Source organism: Puma concolor, chromosome D3 (assembly GCF_028749965.1).
Source record: "Puma concolor isolate L17-30 chromosome D3, mPumCon1.1.hap2, whole genome shotgun sequence".
NCBI classification, from domain to species: Eukaryota; Metazoa; Chordata; class Mammalia; order Carnivora; family Felidae; genus Puma; species Puma concolor.
The window spans coordinates 274,967-288,095 of record NC_141678.1 but is presented as its reverse complement, the minus strand read 5'-3'; the positions used below and the strand labels follow the sequence as shown (position 1 = coordinate 288,095).

The following is a 13,129-nucleotide window of genomic DNA, read 5'->3' as shown; positions in this document are numbered from 1 at the left end:
GGAAAGGCCCTGGAGACTCATTGCTCTGTAGGCAGCTTTTCAGTTTGATCATATTGGTCCCTCATTTCTTGCTGTCCATGTTTTTTTTCCACTGTCAGAGACCTACGTTTGCCTGTCCAAATTTACCAACAAGGCTGGAGTGGGGCAGTCACTGGCCAACTTCACACTGGGACGAGGGGAGCTGGTCTTCACACCAGGTCCAGCACATGTGAGGGGTGATGTTCTCTAGGAACTGGTGAGCCTCCCTGCTGACTGCCTGAGCACCAGGATGTTACCCTGCTCTCCCTTACTGCTCCCTCCCTTCCAACCTCCTTAGGGTTCTCAGGACCTGACCTATACCCCACCTTCCTTTCGGATGCCCTACCAACATAGGATGTACTTGTGCCCTGGGTCTGCAGACTGTGGACATCTCCCTTCCACTAATTATCCCTCCCCTGACTCTCCCTTTGTTCTGGGCTTTTAGCTTATTACTTGTTTTTCTCTTGGAGGAAGAAGATCTAACCCAGTGATCTTTTATGTTTGAATCAGAAATGCTCAAATCAGCACTTAAACTGTATTTAATGTATCTCAGAGTACTTTTAAAGTTCCACAGAAAAGAGGAAACAGTGGAAAGTGGAGGTAAAATCATACATACACCAAATTGTCAGGAAAGTTCCTTTGGTTTGAGATTGTCTGGGCAGCTGGCTGGCAGGTTGGGTCGTCACTCTGGCAGACAAGACAAAGGACTGTGAGCCCCGCCTGGCTGGCCTGTTGTTCTGAGTCGGGGATCAGGGATTCCGATGCTAGGTTTACCACCTGGTAGACTCAGGGAAGACACGCACCTTCCTCCTTCCTTTCCTTTGCTCCAGAATGTTTGTTGACCCAGAATTGATCAGATTCACCATGGCTTATCTTGAATGATACATGGAGATACTCTCTTCAATGTAGCGAGAAGGAGCCAGGTAAGGTCGTGACACCTTGCACCTCCTTGAAATCATGGTGAAACCTCAGGTAAAAGGTGAAAATCAAAAAAGCTAAGGGCTGGTGGCTCAGCCTTTGATGGACCAGCACGAGATAAACTGAGAAGTGGACTGCCCATTCCCTGTCCTCATGCAGCAGGGGTGTGTGGGGGGCAGATTTGGATGCTGAATCTTTGGCATTGGGGGCTGGCACGAAGTCTGGGTTAATTAAGCAGAACTTGAAGTCTGCAAAATTGGGCTTTGTTTTTGTTTCTGAAGCCTAAAAAGGCCATTGAGATCAACAGTCGTGACTGTTCCTTCCTCAGCAAGGGAGGCTGAGGCTTGAGGCCTGCCAGGTTGGATGCTGCTTCTCTCCATGGAGGTCTTGATTGTGCTGCTTGTGGGTTGTGTTCTCTTCTTCCAGCACTGGGTTGTGGAATTTGTTTCTGTGTAGGACTCGCTGACCCACCTGTTGGCAATCCGCAGAGCATGTACCTGGAGGAAGGTCCGGGCACTGGTGGTGGTCAAGAACAACAGGCTGGCGGCTTCCAGGTGACACAGCCCCCGCCACAGCCTCCTGAATTCATCCTGACCCAGAGGTGAGGCACGCAGAGCCATGGGGCTCAAGCAGCATTTTCTCCGGCCGTGGGTAAGGTATTGTCTGGTTTACATACAGACTTGTGACCTCAGATGTGCAGATTGAGCCCTTTCCTTATGGGTTTCTGGAAGAAAAACAACATTCTTCCCACCCTGCATCTACCAGAAGAAGAGGGTAGTTTTTCCCTGAGACAAAAGAACACCTAGAAATAGCAGAGCAGATATGAGGTCTGTGTTGTGGACAGTGCTCACGGTTTGTGTCTTCTCCAAGATCACCCTGGGCCCCAGCAGCCTCTTTTTGGGCATTTTCTTTTCCCTAGACAGAGGTTGTCTGAGTTTTTGAGCAGCATCAAGGTGGATTTTACATTCCAAACCGTAGTTTCAGAGGTGCTTGGGAGAGCCATGAACAGCCTAGGTGCTGTGGATTTTGGCCGTGGGGCCCAGGACAACAGGCCAGGAGAATCTAGCGGTAGAGAAGAGGGATGGAAGAGTGTGAGACGTTGGGGGTCCTTTGGTGGATCTATGATAGGGGTCACCAGGACCAGGTCCCCAGGGTTCACAGTCTCCCCAGTCTGGGAGCCGAAAGCCAGGTGCCCAGTACGGGCGGAACTACAGTGCCATGTGTGAGAAAGAAGGGGAGCAGTTCTTTAAGTCACTGATTTTCTTGCTGAAACAGCAGATGGTGAGAAAATGCAGACTATGCAGATGGACTCACTTTTTCACTCGTGACCAGGAACCGTGATGGAGAAAATGCCCCCACTGGGTACCTTTGTGGTTTGCTTGGTCTCCCCACTGGCTGTATCAGCCTTGGACTCCCAAGGCCCAGCCCATCATTGCTCTGACCTGATGACTTTGATTCCTTCTTTAAAAGCGAATTCACTGGGGCATAAGTGGCATTCATTAAAGCAACATGTTTAGATGGTACAGATGGTCGTTTTCTGAGTGCGACTTACGTCTCCACCACGAAGCTAGAACTGCTGAGCCGTACAGAGCACTCCCACCTGCTTCTAACCCTGACACCCCCAGGACCGTGGATCTGCTTTCTTTATCTGCATTTGCTAGAATTCCATGTAAACGACATCTAAAATTTTAAATTTGGGTGGGGCGAGGGGTCTGGCGCCTTTCACTCGGCCTGAGTACTTTGAGATTTTCCCCCTGTTGCTGTGTGCATCAGCAATCCATTCCCCTTTATTTGTGAGTTCTGGTCCTTGATGTGGCTGGACCATGTTTTTTGATCCATCATCGGTTTGTAGTCATTGCTGAGTCCCTGGGTTGGGTTGCTTTGAGCATTCCTGGACATACGTGTTTGCCTTCACGTCTCTGGGGTGTGTACACAGAATGGCTGTGTAGGTGTGCGTCTGCCAGTTTAGGGAACTACCAGACTCTTGTCCCGAGTGGCTGCACCCGTTATCTTCCCTGCTCTCCCAGCCTGGTCCTAATGGCCTCTTGTCTCCTTCACACCCCAGGCCTGCCCCTTCTTGACCCTTCCTTCGGGTTTCCGCTTGCCGGCCCTTCTCTGTGAGCCTGCCCTGAAGTGCTCTCTGGCTCACCCAAGCCTCTGTGGCACCTGCACACCGGAGGGCCCTATGAGAGGACAGGGTTCCTGAAGAGCATCCAGCACCTGGAAGGGCTGCTTATGTGCAGAGAGCGGTCAGGGCATGTAGTGACCAGGCGCCCCATTGATTCAGGGCTTGTCCTGACGTCGTCTCTTTTCCAGCCCCCTGGAGTTGGCTCCGGACCCCTCTTTCTCCAGCCCTATGTCTGCTCTGGACCTGAGCCAGCCCTTGCCCTCCAGCCAGGTGAGACCCTACTACCAGGTACCACGGGTTTCCCTTTGAATTCTTGGATTCTCAGGTCATGCCTTTGGAGTGAATAAAGCAGACAAATGGAACGAGGGGTGGGCATGCCTCAAGGCTGGAGTCAATCGAATGGGAGCCGGGTGCCACGGGCTAGTGTTTCCCACTGAGTCCAGAGAGGGTGGGTCCCAGGGTAGGGGTGCCCGGGTGGGAAGGTGGAGCCAGGCAGAAGGTGCTTCTGTGCGTAACGCTGTGTTGGCTTTCCAGGTGCAGTGGCCCGATGGCCAGGCCTCTAGCGATGCCTTCTGGGGAGCCCGGATGCTCCTTGAGCTTTCAGGGGGCAGCCTGGGTTGAGAGAGATATCCTTTGGGGTATCCAGCCAGTGCCCTGGGGAGCAGATGTGGACATCCAGCCATTCAACACACGTTACAGAGCTTCATTCCGACTGAAAAAAGGACCCCAGAGTTCCTTAGGGGGTTCCAGTGAGAAGCATTGGGGGCCAGTTGGCCCCCTGCCATGTTTCATAGTTTGGTTGGCTGGCAACTCACTGTATTGGAGGAAGCAAAGCACTCGAGAATTCTCTTGAGCCCAGAAGTTGGAGGGGTCTGTTTCACTCAGGCAGCGAGAAATTGTGACCTCAAGCTCCTGGGCAGGTTCTGGGCAGGGAAGGCCTTTCCAGAGCAAGAGGAGAATGTTTTGCTGTAATGACGAGGCCACACTTTACCCAGATAAGTTGGTTAGTGGGGCATGGGCAGTGTTCTGACATATCTGTATCTTGGGGGGGCTTCTTCAGAGGGTTATGTGGTTGGGATGGCTCAGGCAAGATGCGACGGTACATTTCCCCCTGAGGTTGTAAATCATTTTGTTTGTAAAACAAATGTTCTGTTCTATTAAATTACAGTTTAATGTTCTGAACTCCCCCTTTTACTCTTTTCAAAAAAATTTTTTAATGTTTATTTTATTTTTGAGACAGAGCATGAGTGGGGAGGGGCAGACACACACACACACACACACACACACACACACACAATCCCAAGCAGGCTCCAGGCTCGGAGCTGTCAGCGCAGAGCCCGATGTGGGGCTCGAACTCATCAACCGTGACATCACAACCTGAGCCTAGTAGGGCGCTCAACCAACTGAGCCACCCAGGCGCATCCCCCCCCCCGCCCTTTTTACTCTCTTAACTACATCTTGGACACCTGTCCCTTTCAGTCCCTGATGGGCACTTCATGGCATGAGTGGGCATTGATTGATGAATTAGTACCCTGTTGATCTGATTGTTTCTAATGTCTCTGTTTTATAAACAGTGTCACAGTGTCCCTTTGCCCTTTACCTGTTTTTTGTTGGAGAAAGGAATTTCCCCAGTGCTACAAGCTGCCATGTTCAAGCACACCGGGCCCAGGGGGGCCGACTGTGATGTGACTCTTGATGCATGTGACCCTCCTTTGCAGGGGTGACGTTGATACTCATAACTGTCACCTCCAGGGATAGGTCCTTGGTCCTTGCCTCTCCCATTGTGTCAGTTGACAGATATGTGCTGAGCAGTTTGTGTGATACAGCAGGGAGCAGAGTCCATTTCTTGCTGTCAGGCACCTCACAGGATAGACAGAAATAAGGAGCAATCGTGGGTAGTTGCACATCCCAGGATATGTGATGCATTAATGATGAGACACCCAGGGCTTCCCAAAGGGAGGCACCTGAGCTGAGACCACCTACGCTCCCTGCCCTCACCTTGACTCTGCAGACCTTCATTGCCAACACAGCACGTACCGAATGGCAGCAGCAGCAGTAATGTTTCCACTCGGGGACATTCACTCGCATTCGCATTCGGTGTTCCCAGAACCTGCAGTCTTTCAGTTGCCAAAGATTTCTTTTATTATGCAAGTCACAAACTTGTAAAAAGTTGCAAATGGAACACAAACGTTTCTGATGCCTGTCATTGCTCTACTTCTGTGTCGCCTTTACATACAGAATTCTACATTCCCATAAGGCAATCATCAAAAAGGAGATCAATACTGATACATTACCACCTTTTTCCAGACCCCATTAAAGTTCACTCAGTCGTCCCACTAACGCCCCAAATTACAAAAGAGCCATCACATAGCACATGCTGCGTGTACTCAGTGCATCATTTCCTGGCCTGCAACAGCCCCTGTTCCTCCCTTGACTTTTATGACTGACAGTTACTCTAGCACGTCACCCCAAACGGCCAGGTCTGATGTTTCCCTGTAATTCAGGGAAGGACTTTTTGGAAGGAATATCCCAGAAGTGACAGCAGGTACTTATGTCTTACAGGTGGCACATGATTTTGATGGTTCCATCATTGTTGGTGCTCATTTTGATCACTCGATTAGGGTGTTTTCTGCCAGGCTTCTCCACTACAAAGTTACTGTTTTTGTATATTTTGGGGGGTGGTGCTTCGAAACTATGTAAACATGCTGTTTCTCATCAAGCTTTCTGTTGACTCCTGAATTTCTCTAATGGGTGTAAATTCTAAGAATTCATGAACACATTACCAGCTTCCCTCATTGACACAGTGCACGCTCATGAAGATTTACTCTTCAGCCTTCTCATGTGCCAGTCACCCAAGTAGTGATTTGTTTTAATCACTGAGATACAACTCATTGTGCATTACCTGCCACCTTAGGACGTGCCCTGTTCAAATTCATCCTGCCCTCAGTCATTCAAAGTCTGCACAAAGTGTCAACACAGTTGATAAACACACTGTAGTGTGAGGGTTAGAGGGTTAGGGACTAACCCTGGGCTGCTGTGAGAGGTACTACCCTTTGGCCTTCCTGGGAAACATGCAGAGCTCTGGACCCATCCCAGCCTTGGCCTTATCTGAGATGCAAGGCGGTAACTATGTGAGGTGGTCACAGTCCGAGGCAAGACCCTTCTCAAAGGGCTGTGCGATGACCTCCCAGGTATCTTCCTTCTTCCTACCCTTTGTAGATACTGGGCTCAATACTGAAAGTTCAGAGCACTACTGACTCAGCCAGCTGGAGCATGTCCATTTTGTGGGCAATGGACTATAGTCTCTGGAGCTGACCCTTGACAGACTCCAGCTCCTTTGGAGGGCCACCTGTGCAGTGGTCAGGTGGCTCATGTAGATGGAGGCTGCTCGGCACCTGTGGGAGGGGCTTCTGCTGAGCATTCTACCACCCAGCCCCGACTCCGAGGCCCACCACTCCCCTCCCTGCTTTGTGTGCTGATCCCAGGCCCTCTGCGGTGGGGGGGGGGGGGGGGGCACAGTCATTTCTGCCCTCACCCCGTTTATGGGCCAGCCTGGACCCAGTAGACATAGGTGAGGTACTGTGACCAGGCCGAGGGGCCTCTTTCTGTGCTTTGCTGAGGCACTACCCCTACTGAGATTAAAAGGGATATAGTGGCTATTCCAAATGGCCGATGGCTGAGAGGGGCCCAGAGGAGGTGTAAGAGGATGTGATCTGGCCATTCCTGGGCTTTCTGGGCTCCACTGACCAGCTCCGGGGAGGCCAACTCCCTTGCCTCTCCTTTTCTTTATAGTCCCATGGGCCCCATGAGGTTGAAAGCTATGGTCAGAGTTCCCAGTCAGGGCCAGAAGTGACCACCTAGCAGTGGCCTTGGTCTGTGAAGGCCCCTGCCTTAACCCCCACCCCCTATGGTCTGGAGACTGCTGGATAGAGCAGAGGGTGCCTGCATTGGTCTCTTGGGTCTCCTGTAACAAAGCTGCACAAACTAGGTGACCTAGAGTACCAGATCTGTTACCTCACGGATCTAGAGGCTGGAAGAGTGAGATTAATGTCATGGTCATGAAATCTCGAGGGGAGCTTTCTGCAGGTTCTGGTTTGGGACAGCAGAGCTCCAGTCTTCACATGGTGTTTTCCCTGTGTGTGTCACTGTCCAGTTCCTCTGGCTTATTCCAACATCGTCATGGTGGAGTAGGTCTGATCTAAATGACTTCATCTTGACTTCATTATCTCTGAAGACCCTATTTCCATATCAGGTCTCATTCAGGGGTATTGAGGATTAGGGCTTCAACATATGGCATTTTATAGAACACAGTTCAACCCATTAACTGTGTCCCTGCCCCTGCTGGTGGTCACCTCCCAACTGGCCCAAGGCACTGTGGGGTCTCCCAGCACACCACCTGAGTGGCTCAGGCAGAAGACCATATCCTGCCTGACTGCTGGAGTTGGGGTGGTAGTGGGATCGCCCACCCAGGGAGAGCTGAGATGAAATCGTTCTGGGATTCGAGGTGCTGGAGTTTTGAAGGTAGGATGAATGGAGGCCTGTCTCTGGATGCTGAGCCAGAGAGGGCACCTCTCCAGGGGTGTGGGTGCCCACTGTGACCTGGGTAGACAAAAGCACTTGTAGCCCCAGGTCTCCAAATACAAAAGCCCCTTCTGTTTTAGACAGACATCCCCCTCCCTTCTGTGTGCCTGTGTAGCCCCGAGGTTTTGTGGGGAGCCAGATCTTGGTCAGCGGGACGAGGTAGGAACCAGAAGGAATCTTTAGCATCCAGAGCAGGAGAGATGTGGACAGAAGTGAGGGGAGGCATTTTCTGCTGCAACCAAGTATGAAAATGTAAAAGTATAAACATGCCGAGTGAATGTACTTCGTGGAGTCCAACCATGGGGAGCCCCAGGGTGGTGTTCAATAGCCTTTGTGTATAACAAACAGCATGTGCTTCTTTGTTTTCAAATGAGGTGGAATTATAAAATGAACTTTTTAAAAGTGTACAGTTCGTTGCAATTTGGTACATGCATAATATTGTGCAACCATCATCTCTGTCTAGTTCCAAAACATGTTCATCACTCCAATAGGAGACTACCCAAGAATCACTTACTTCCCAGCCCGCCTTCCATCTAACCTCTGGTAACTAGTAGTTAACTTTCTGTCTCTGGTTTTACCTCTTCTGGATATTTTATATGAGTGGAATCCTATAATGTATGACTTTTTGTGTTCAGCTTTTTTCCTCTTAGTATAATGTGTTTAAGGTTCATACCTTGATCACTCTGGCTGATTATTATTCTGTTCTATTGCTGCACCACAGTTTGTCCATTCAGCTATTGATGGACATTTGCTTTGTTTTTACCTTTTCACCATTGTGAATACTGCTTTTTGAACATTCATGTACAAATTTTGGATTGAATACCTGTGTTCATTTGTGTGTGTGTACATTCCTAGGAATGGTATTGCTAGATCGTATGCTAATTCTATGTTTAGCTTTTGAAAACTGCCAAACTATTTTCTATATTGGTTGCAATATTTTATGTCATCATCACCAATGTATTAGAGTTCTAATTTCTGCATATCCTCACCAACTCATGTCAGTGTCCAGTTTTTCCCCACATATTTTCATGTGTCCATTGGCAGTGACATTGAATTGGGCAATAATTTCTTGGGTATGATACCAAAAACACAGGAAAAAATAAATTGGATTTCATCAAAATTATGAACTTATGAATATCAAAGGACACTATCAAGAAACTAAAGAGATAACCTACAGGGGTGCCTGGGTGGCTCAGTCAGTTAAGAGTCTGATTCTTGGTTTTGGCTCAGGTCATGATCTTATGGTTCTTGGGTTCAAGCCCCGTGTTGGGCTCTGCGCTGACATTGTGGAGCCTGCTAGGGATTCTGTCTCTCCCTCTCTGCCTCTCCCACACATGCTCTTTCTCTCAAAATAAATAAACTTAAAAAAAAGATAACCTACAGAATGGGAGAAAATATTTGCAAATCATACATGTGATATGGGTTTAGTATCCAGAATATATAAAGAACTCTTATAAGTCAACAACAAAAGTGCATAGGAGAGAGATTTGCTATGGCTTCCCCAGAGACATTTCATCTTCAATAGTGAACATAATCTCTGACTTTCTCAGTGGCTTACCTGTGCTTTCTCATGTAGTAATTCACACAATGTATTATACAAAATGGTTCCTTTAAAAAAAATGTTAGAGCAGCATGGAAGGGGCAGAGAGAGAGGGAGAGAGAGAATCCTAAGCAGGGGGCTTAATCCTTGAACCGTGAGATCATGACCTGAGCTGAAATCAAGAGTCGGACGCTTGGGATGCCTGAGTGGCTTAGTTGGTTAAGTGTCTGACTCTTGGTTTCAGCTCAGGTCATGATTTTGTGTTTCGTGAATTTGAGCCCTGCATGGGACTCTGCGCTGACAGTGCAGAGCCTGCTTGGGATTCTGTCTCTCCCTCTCTCTCTGCCCCTGCCTGCCCCACTCAGTCTCTCTGTCTTTCTCTAAATGAATAAATACAATTAAAAAAAAAAAAGAGAGAGAGCCAGAGGCTTAACTGACTGAGGCACTCAGATGTCCCAAAATGTTTCCTTTTATCAAAGCTTTGGCAGCTCATAATCATGGCACACCATAGTACTTTTCACAGACTGTGGCTGTTTCTGGATCCAGCCAGAAGGCTCCAGCACAGAGAAAGGAGAAACACAGACCATCTTGGCTGCAAGTCCTTGGAGTGATGGGCCAATCCCTCAGCCACCCCAAGGCCAGCTGTCCCCATGTTCTTGCCCTCATGAGTGAAGGCCTTTTTGTTGTTTCAGTGTTGGCACAGTTGAAAAAAAATATATTGACAACTTGAAAACTAGATGTATGAAAACATGGAAGTTTAAATTTATGCGTACCCAAACCAGAATTTATTAAAAATGTAACTTTCTGTAAGGGAAGTAAACTCATCAGTTAAATGGTTTTCTTTTGTTGAGAAGTTAAGTGGCAGCATATTTATAATTACACATAAAATAATGTTTGTATTGCGAACATTGACATCCTACATTAGGTGAAATATGTAAATATATATCAGGCTTTGATATTAAAATGAGAATTTGTTAATGCTCAGTTAACTGTCCACTGGGAACTGGGAACCCATATGGCCCTGGGGTATTTTCCGGTGGGAGATTTCTAGGCAGCACTGCAAGCTTTTCTATGCTAATTGGTCAGTTTCAGTTTTTCCTTATTTTAGGGTCTATTTTATTCATGTGTATTTTTACTAGTACATCACCCCTCCCTCTAAGTTTCCAGTTGGCTGGAACATGCTCTCAAGACAGCTTATCACAGTATTAACTGATCAGTGGCTGAGGTAGTGTTTGTCAGGCTTCTCCACTGAAGTTCCTCTTGTCCCATGTCCTTACTGTGTGTCCTCTTTATTTTTTTTAAAAAAATTTTAATGTTTATTTATTTTTGAGACAGAGACAGAGTGCAAGCAGGGGAGGGGCAGAGAGAGAGGGAGACACAGAATCCCAAGCAGGCTCCAGGCTCGGAGCTGTCGGCACTGAGCCTGACGCGGGGCTTGAACCCATCGATGGTGAGATTGTGACCTGAGCCTAAGTCGGACGCCCAACCTACTGAGCCACCCAGGCGCCCCACTGTGTGTCCTCTTTAAAAGGAAGTCACCATGTGGAGCCCACACTTGAGGAGAGGGGGGCTAGTCCCACCTGGTCATAGATGGCTGAGTGTCTACCTGAATTGTTTGGAAATCTTCAGCAGAGATTTCTAGTCACTTAAAAAAGCCTATGTAATCATTTATTTTTACCAGTACGGACAGGTGGGTAGTTATTTTAGGCTCTGGGTTATGCTCCAGGACTAGTGTTTGGTGGATCCGTTGATTTCTGCTGTGATTATTGAGAGCTATTTCCATTGGCTCCTGTATGCCTTTGACATAATTCCATTTTTGTGGAATTTTTATTGTTGATACTTCGTTACTTTCTGATACTTAAGGATTATCCTGGCTCCTATATTTACTATCTCAGTCATAGTAACAGCCATTTCTTCAAAGAGCCCTGGTACCTTTTATTAGAGGATGGTATTCAAAACTTCAATATGGGACCTAAATATGCTCAGCTAACAATGCAAGGAAATACATGCATGTGCTCCAACCTATATATGATTATAAAAATTTTATGAAAATAAATAAAGGAAACCTCATTTATTTTCTTTATTTTTAAAAAGTTTTTATGTGAACTCCAGCTACTCAACATACAATGTAATATTACTTTCAGGTGTACAACACAGTGATCAGCACTTCTGTACAACATCTGGTGCCCATCACAAGTGTCCTCCCCAGTCCCCATCACCCATCTGACCCATCGCCCCGACTCACTTCCCCTCTGGTAACCATCAGTTTGTTCTGTATAGTTAAGAGTCTGCTTCTTGGTTCACCTCTCTTTTTTCCCTTTGCCCATTTGTTTTGTTTCTTAAATTCCACATATGAGTGAAATCACATGGTAGTTGTCTTTCTCTGACTGACTTGTTTCACTTAGCATAATACACTCTAGTTCCATCCATGTCATTGCAAATGGCAAGATTTCTTTTCTTTCTTTCTTTTTTTTTTTTATGGCTGAGCAATATTCTATTGTATCTGTACCACATTTTTTCAACCATTCATCAGTCAATGGACACTTGGCTGTTTCCATAATTTGGCTATTATAGATAATGCTACCATAAACATCAGGGTTTTTGTATCCCTTTGAATTAGTGTTTTGTAGTCTTTGGGTAAATAGTAGTAGAATTGCTGGAGTGTGGGGTAGTTCTATTTTTAACTTTTTGAAGAAACTCCATACTGTTCTCCAGAGTGGTTGCACCAGTTTGCATTCCCACTAACAGTGCACAAGGGTCCTCTTTTTCTCCATCCTTGCCAACACCTGTTGTTTCTTGTGTTGTTGATTTTAGCCATTCTGACAGCTGTGAGGTGGTATCTCATTGTAGTTTGGATTTGCATTTCTCTGGTGATGAGTGACGTCCAGCATCTTTTCCTGAGTTTGTTGGCCATCCACATATCTTTAGAAAAATGTCTATTCATGTCTTCTGCCCATTTGTAAGTTGGATTATTCATTTTTTGGGTGTGAGTTTTATAAATTCTTCATATATTTTGAATACTAAGTCTTTATCGGATACGTCATTTGCAAATATCTTCTGTACATTCTGTAAATTGACTTCTAGTTTTCGTGATTATTTCCTTTGCTGTGCATAAGTTTGTGGGTTTTTTTTTTCCTTTTTTTTTTTTTAATGAAGTCCCAGTAGTTCATTTTTGCTTTTGTTTTCCTTGCCCCAGGAGACATATCTAGAAAGAAGTCACTTTAGCCAATGTCAAACAAGTTACTGTGTTCTCTTCTAGGATTTGAAGTTTTCCTGTCTCACATTTAGGTCTCTCATCCATTTTGAATTTATTTTTGTGTATGGTGTAAGAAAATGGTCCATGTTCTTCCAACACCATTTGTTGAAGAGACATTCTTTTTCCCATTGGATATTATTTCCAGCTTTGTCAAAGATTAATTGACTGTATAGTTGTGAGTTCCTTTCTGGATTTTCTATTCTGTTCTATTGATCTATGGTGTCTATTTTTGTGCTGTTATGGAACCAGGCTGGATCGCTGGCGGAAAAACCAAGCAGCACTCCGAGATCTTGGTAGATCGGAGTTTTATTTTATGCCAGAGGGCTCAGAGGAGATTCCTCTCCAGACATCTGAGCCCTGAGCACAAGCATGGGGGGCAATTTATCATCTGGTACTTCTACATTCTGCATTAGTAGTAATTTGGCATGCGGCAAGTGGGGCAGGAAGAAGCCGGAAGAGGAGTCTCTAAGCTAGGGACTAGAGCTTATGTGAGACCCTTGGCCATCTTATGGTGCATAATTTTACTTATTTTCCCAGCGGTGCCAGTACCATAGTGTTTTAATTACTATTGTTTTGTAATATAACTTGAAGTCTGGAATTGTGATGCCTCTACCTTTGCTTTGCTTTTTTTCAAGGTTGCTTTGGCTATTAGGGGTCTTTTGTGGTTCCATACAAATCTTGGGATTGT

At 46.5% G+C, this 13,129-nt stretch overlaps 1 protein-coding gene across 4 annotated transcripts in view; it reads left to right on the top strand.

Annotated features, from left to right (window-relative positions):
- The window catches only part of ANHX (anomalous homeobox), a 33,805-nt gene extending 29,559 nt beyond the window's left edge, over positions 1-4,246 (top strand). For 2 of the 4 annotated variants that reach the window (XM_086681348.1, XM_086681347.1), the window contains exons 9-11: positions 1,393-1,537; positions 3,253-3,334; positions 3,599-4,246. In XM_086681348.1, coding sequence (XP_086537474.1) covers positions 1,393-1,537; positions 3,253-3,334; positions 3,599-3,685 — 314 coding nt within the window. In that variant the 3' untranslated portion in view covers positions 3,686-4,246. Of the gene's footprint in view, positions 1-98; positions 1,538-3,252; positions 3,335-3,598 lie in introns of those variants that run through there. The other 2 variants (XM_086681350.1, XM_086681349.1) reach the window with 1 other exon arrangement.
- The last annotated feature ends 8,883 nt before the right edge of the window (positions 4,247-13,129 follow it).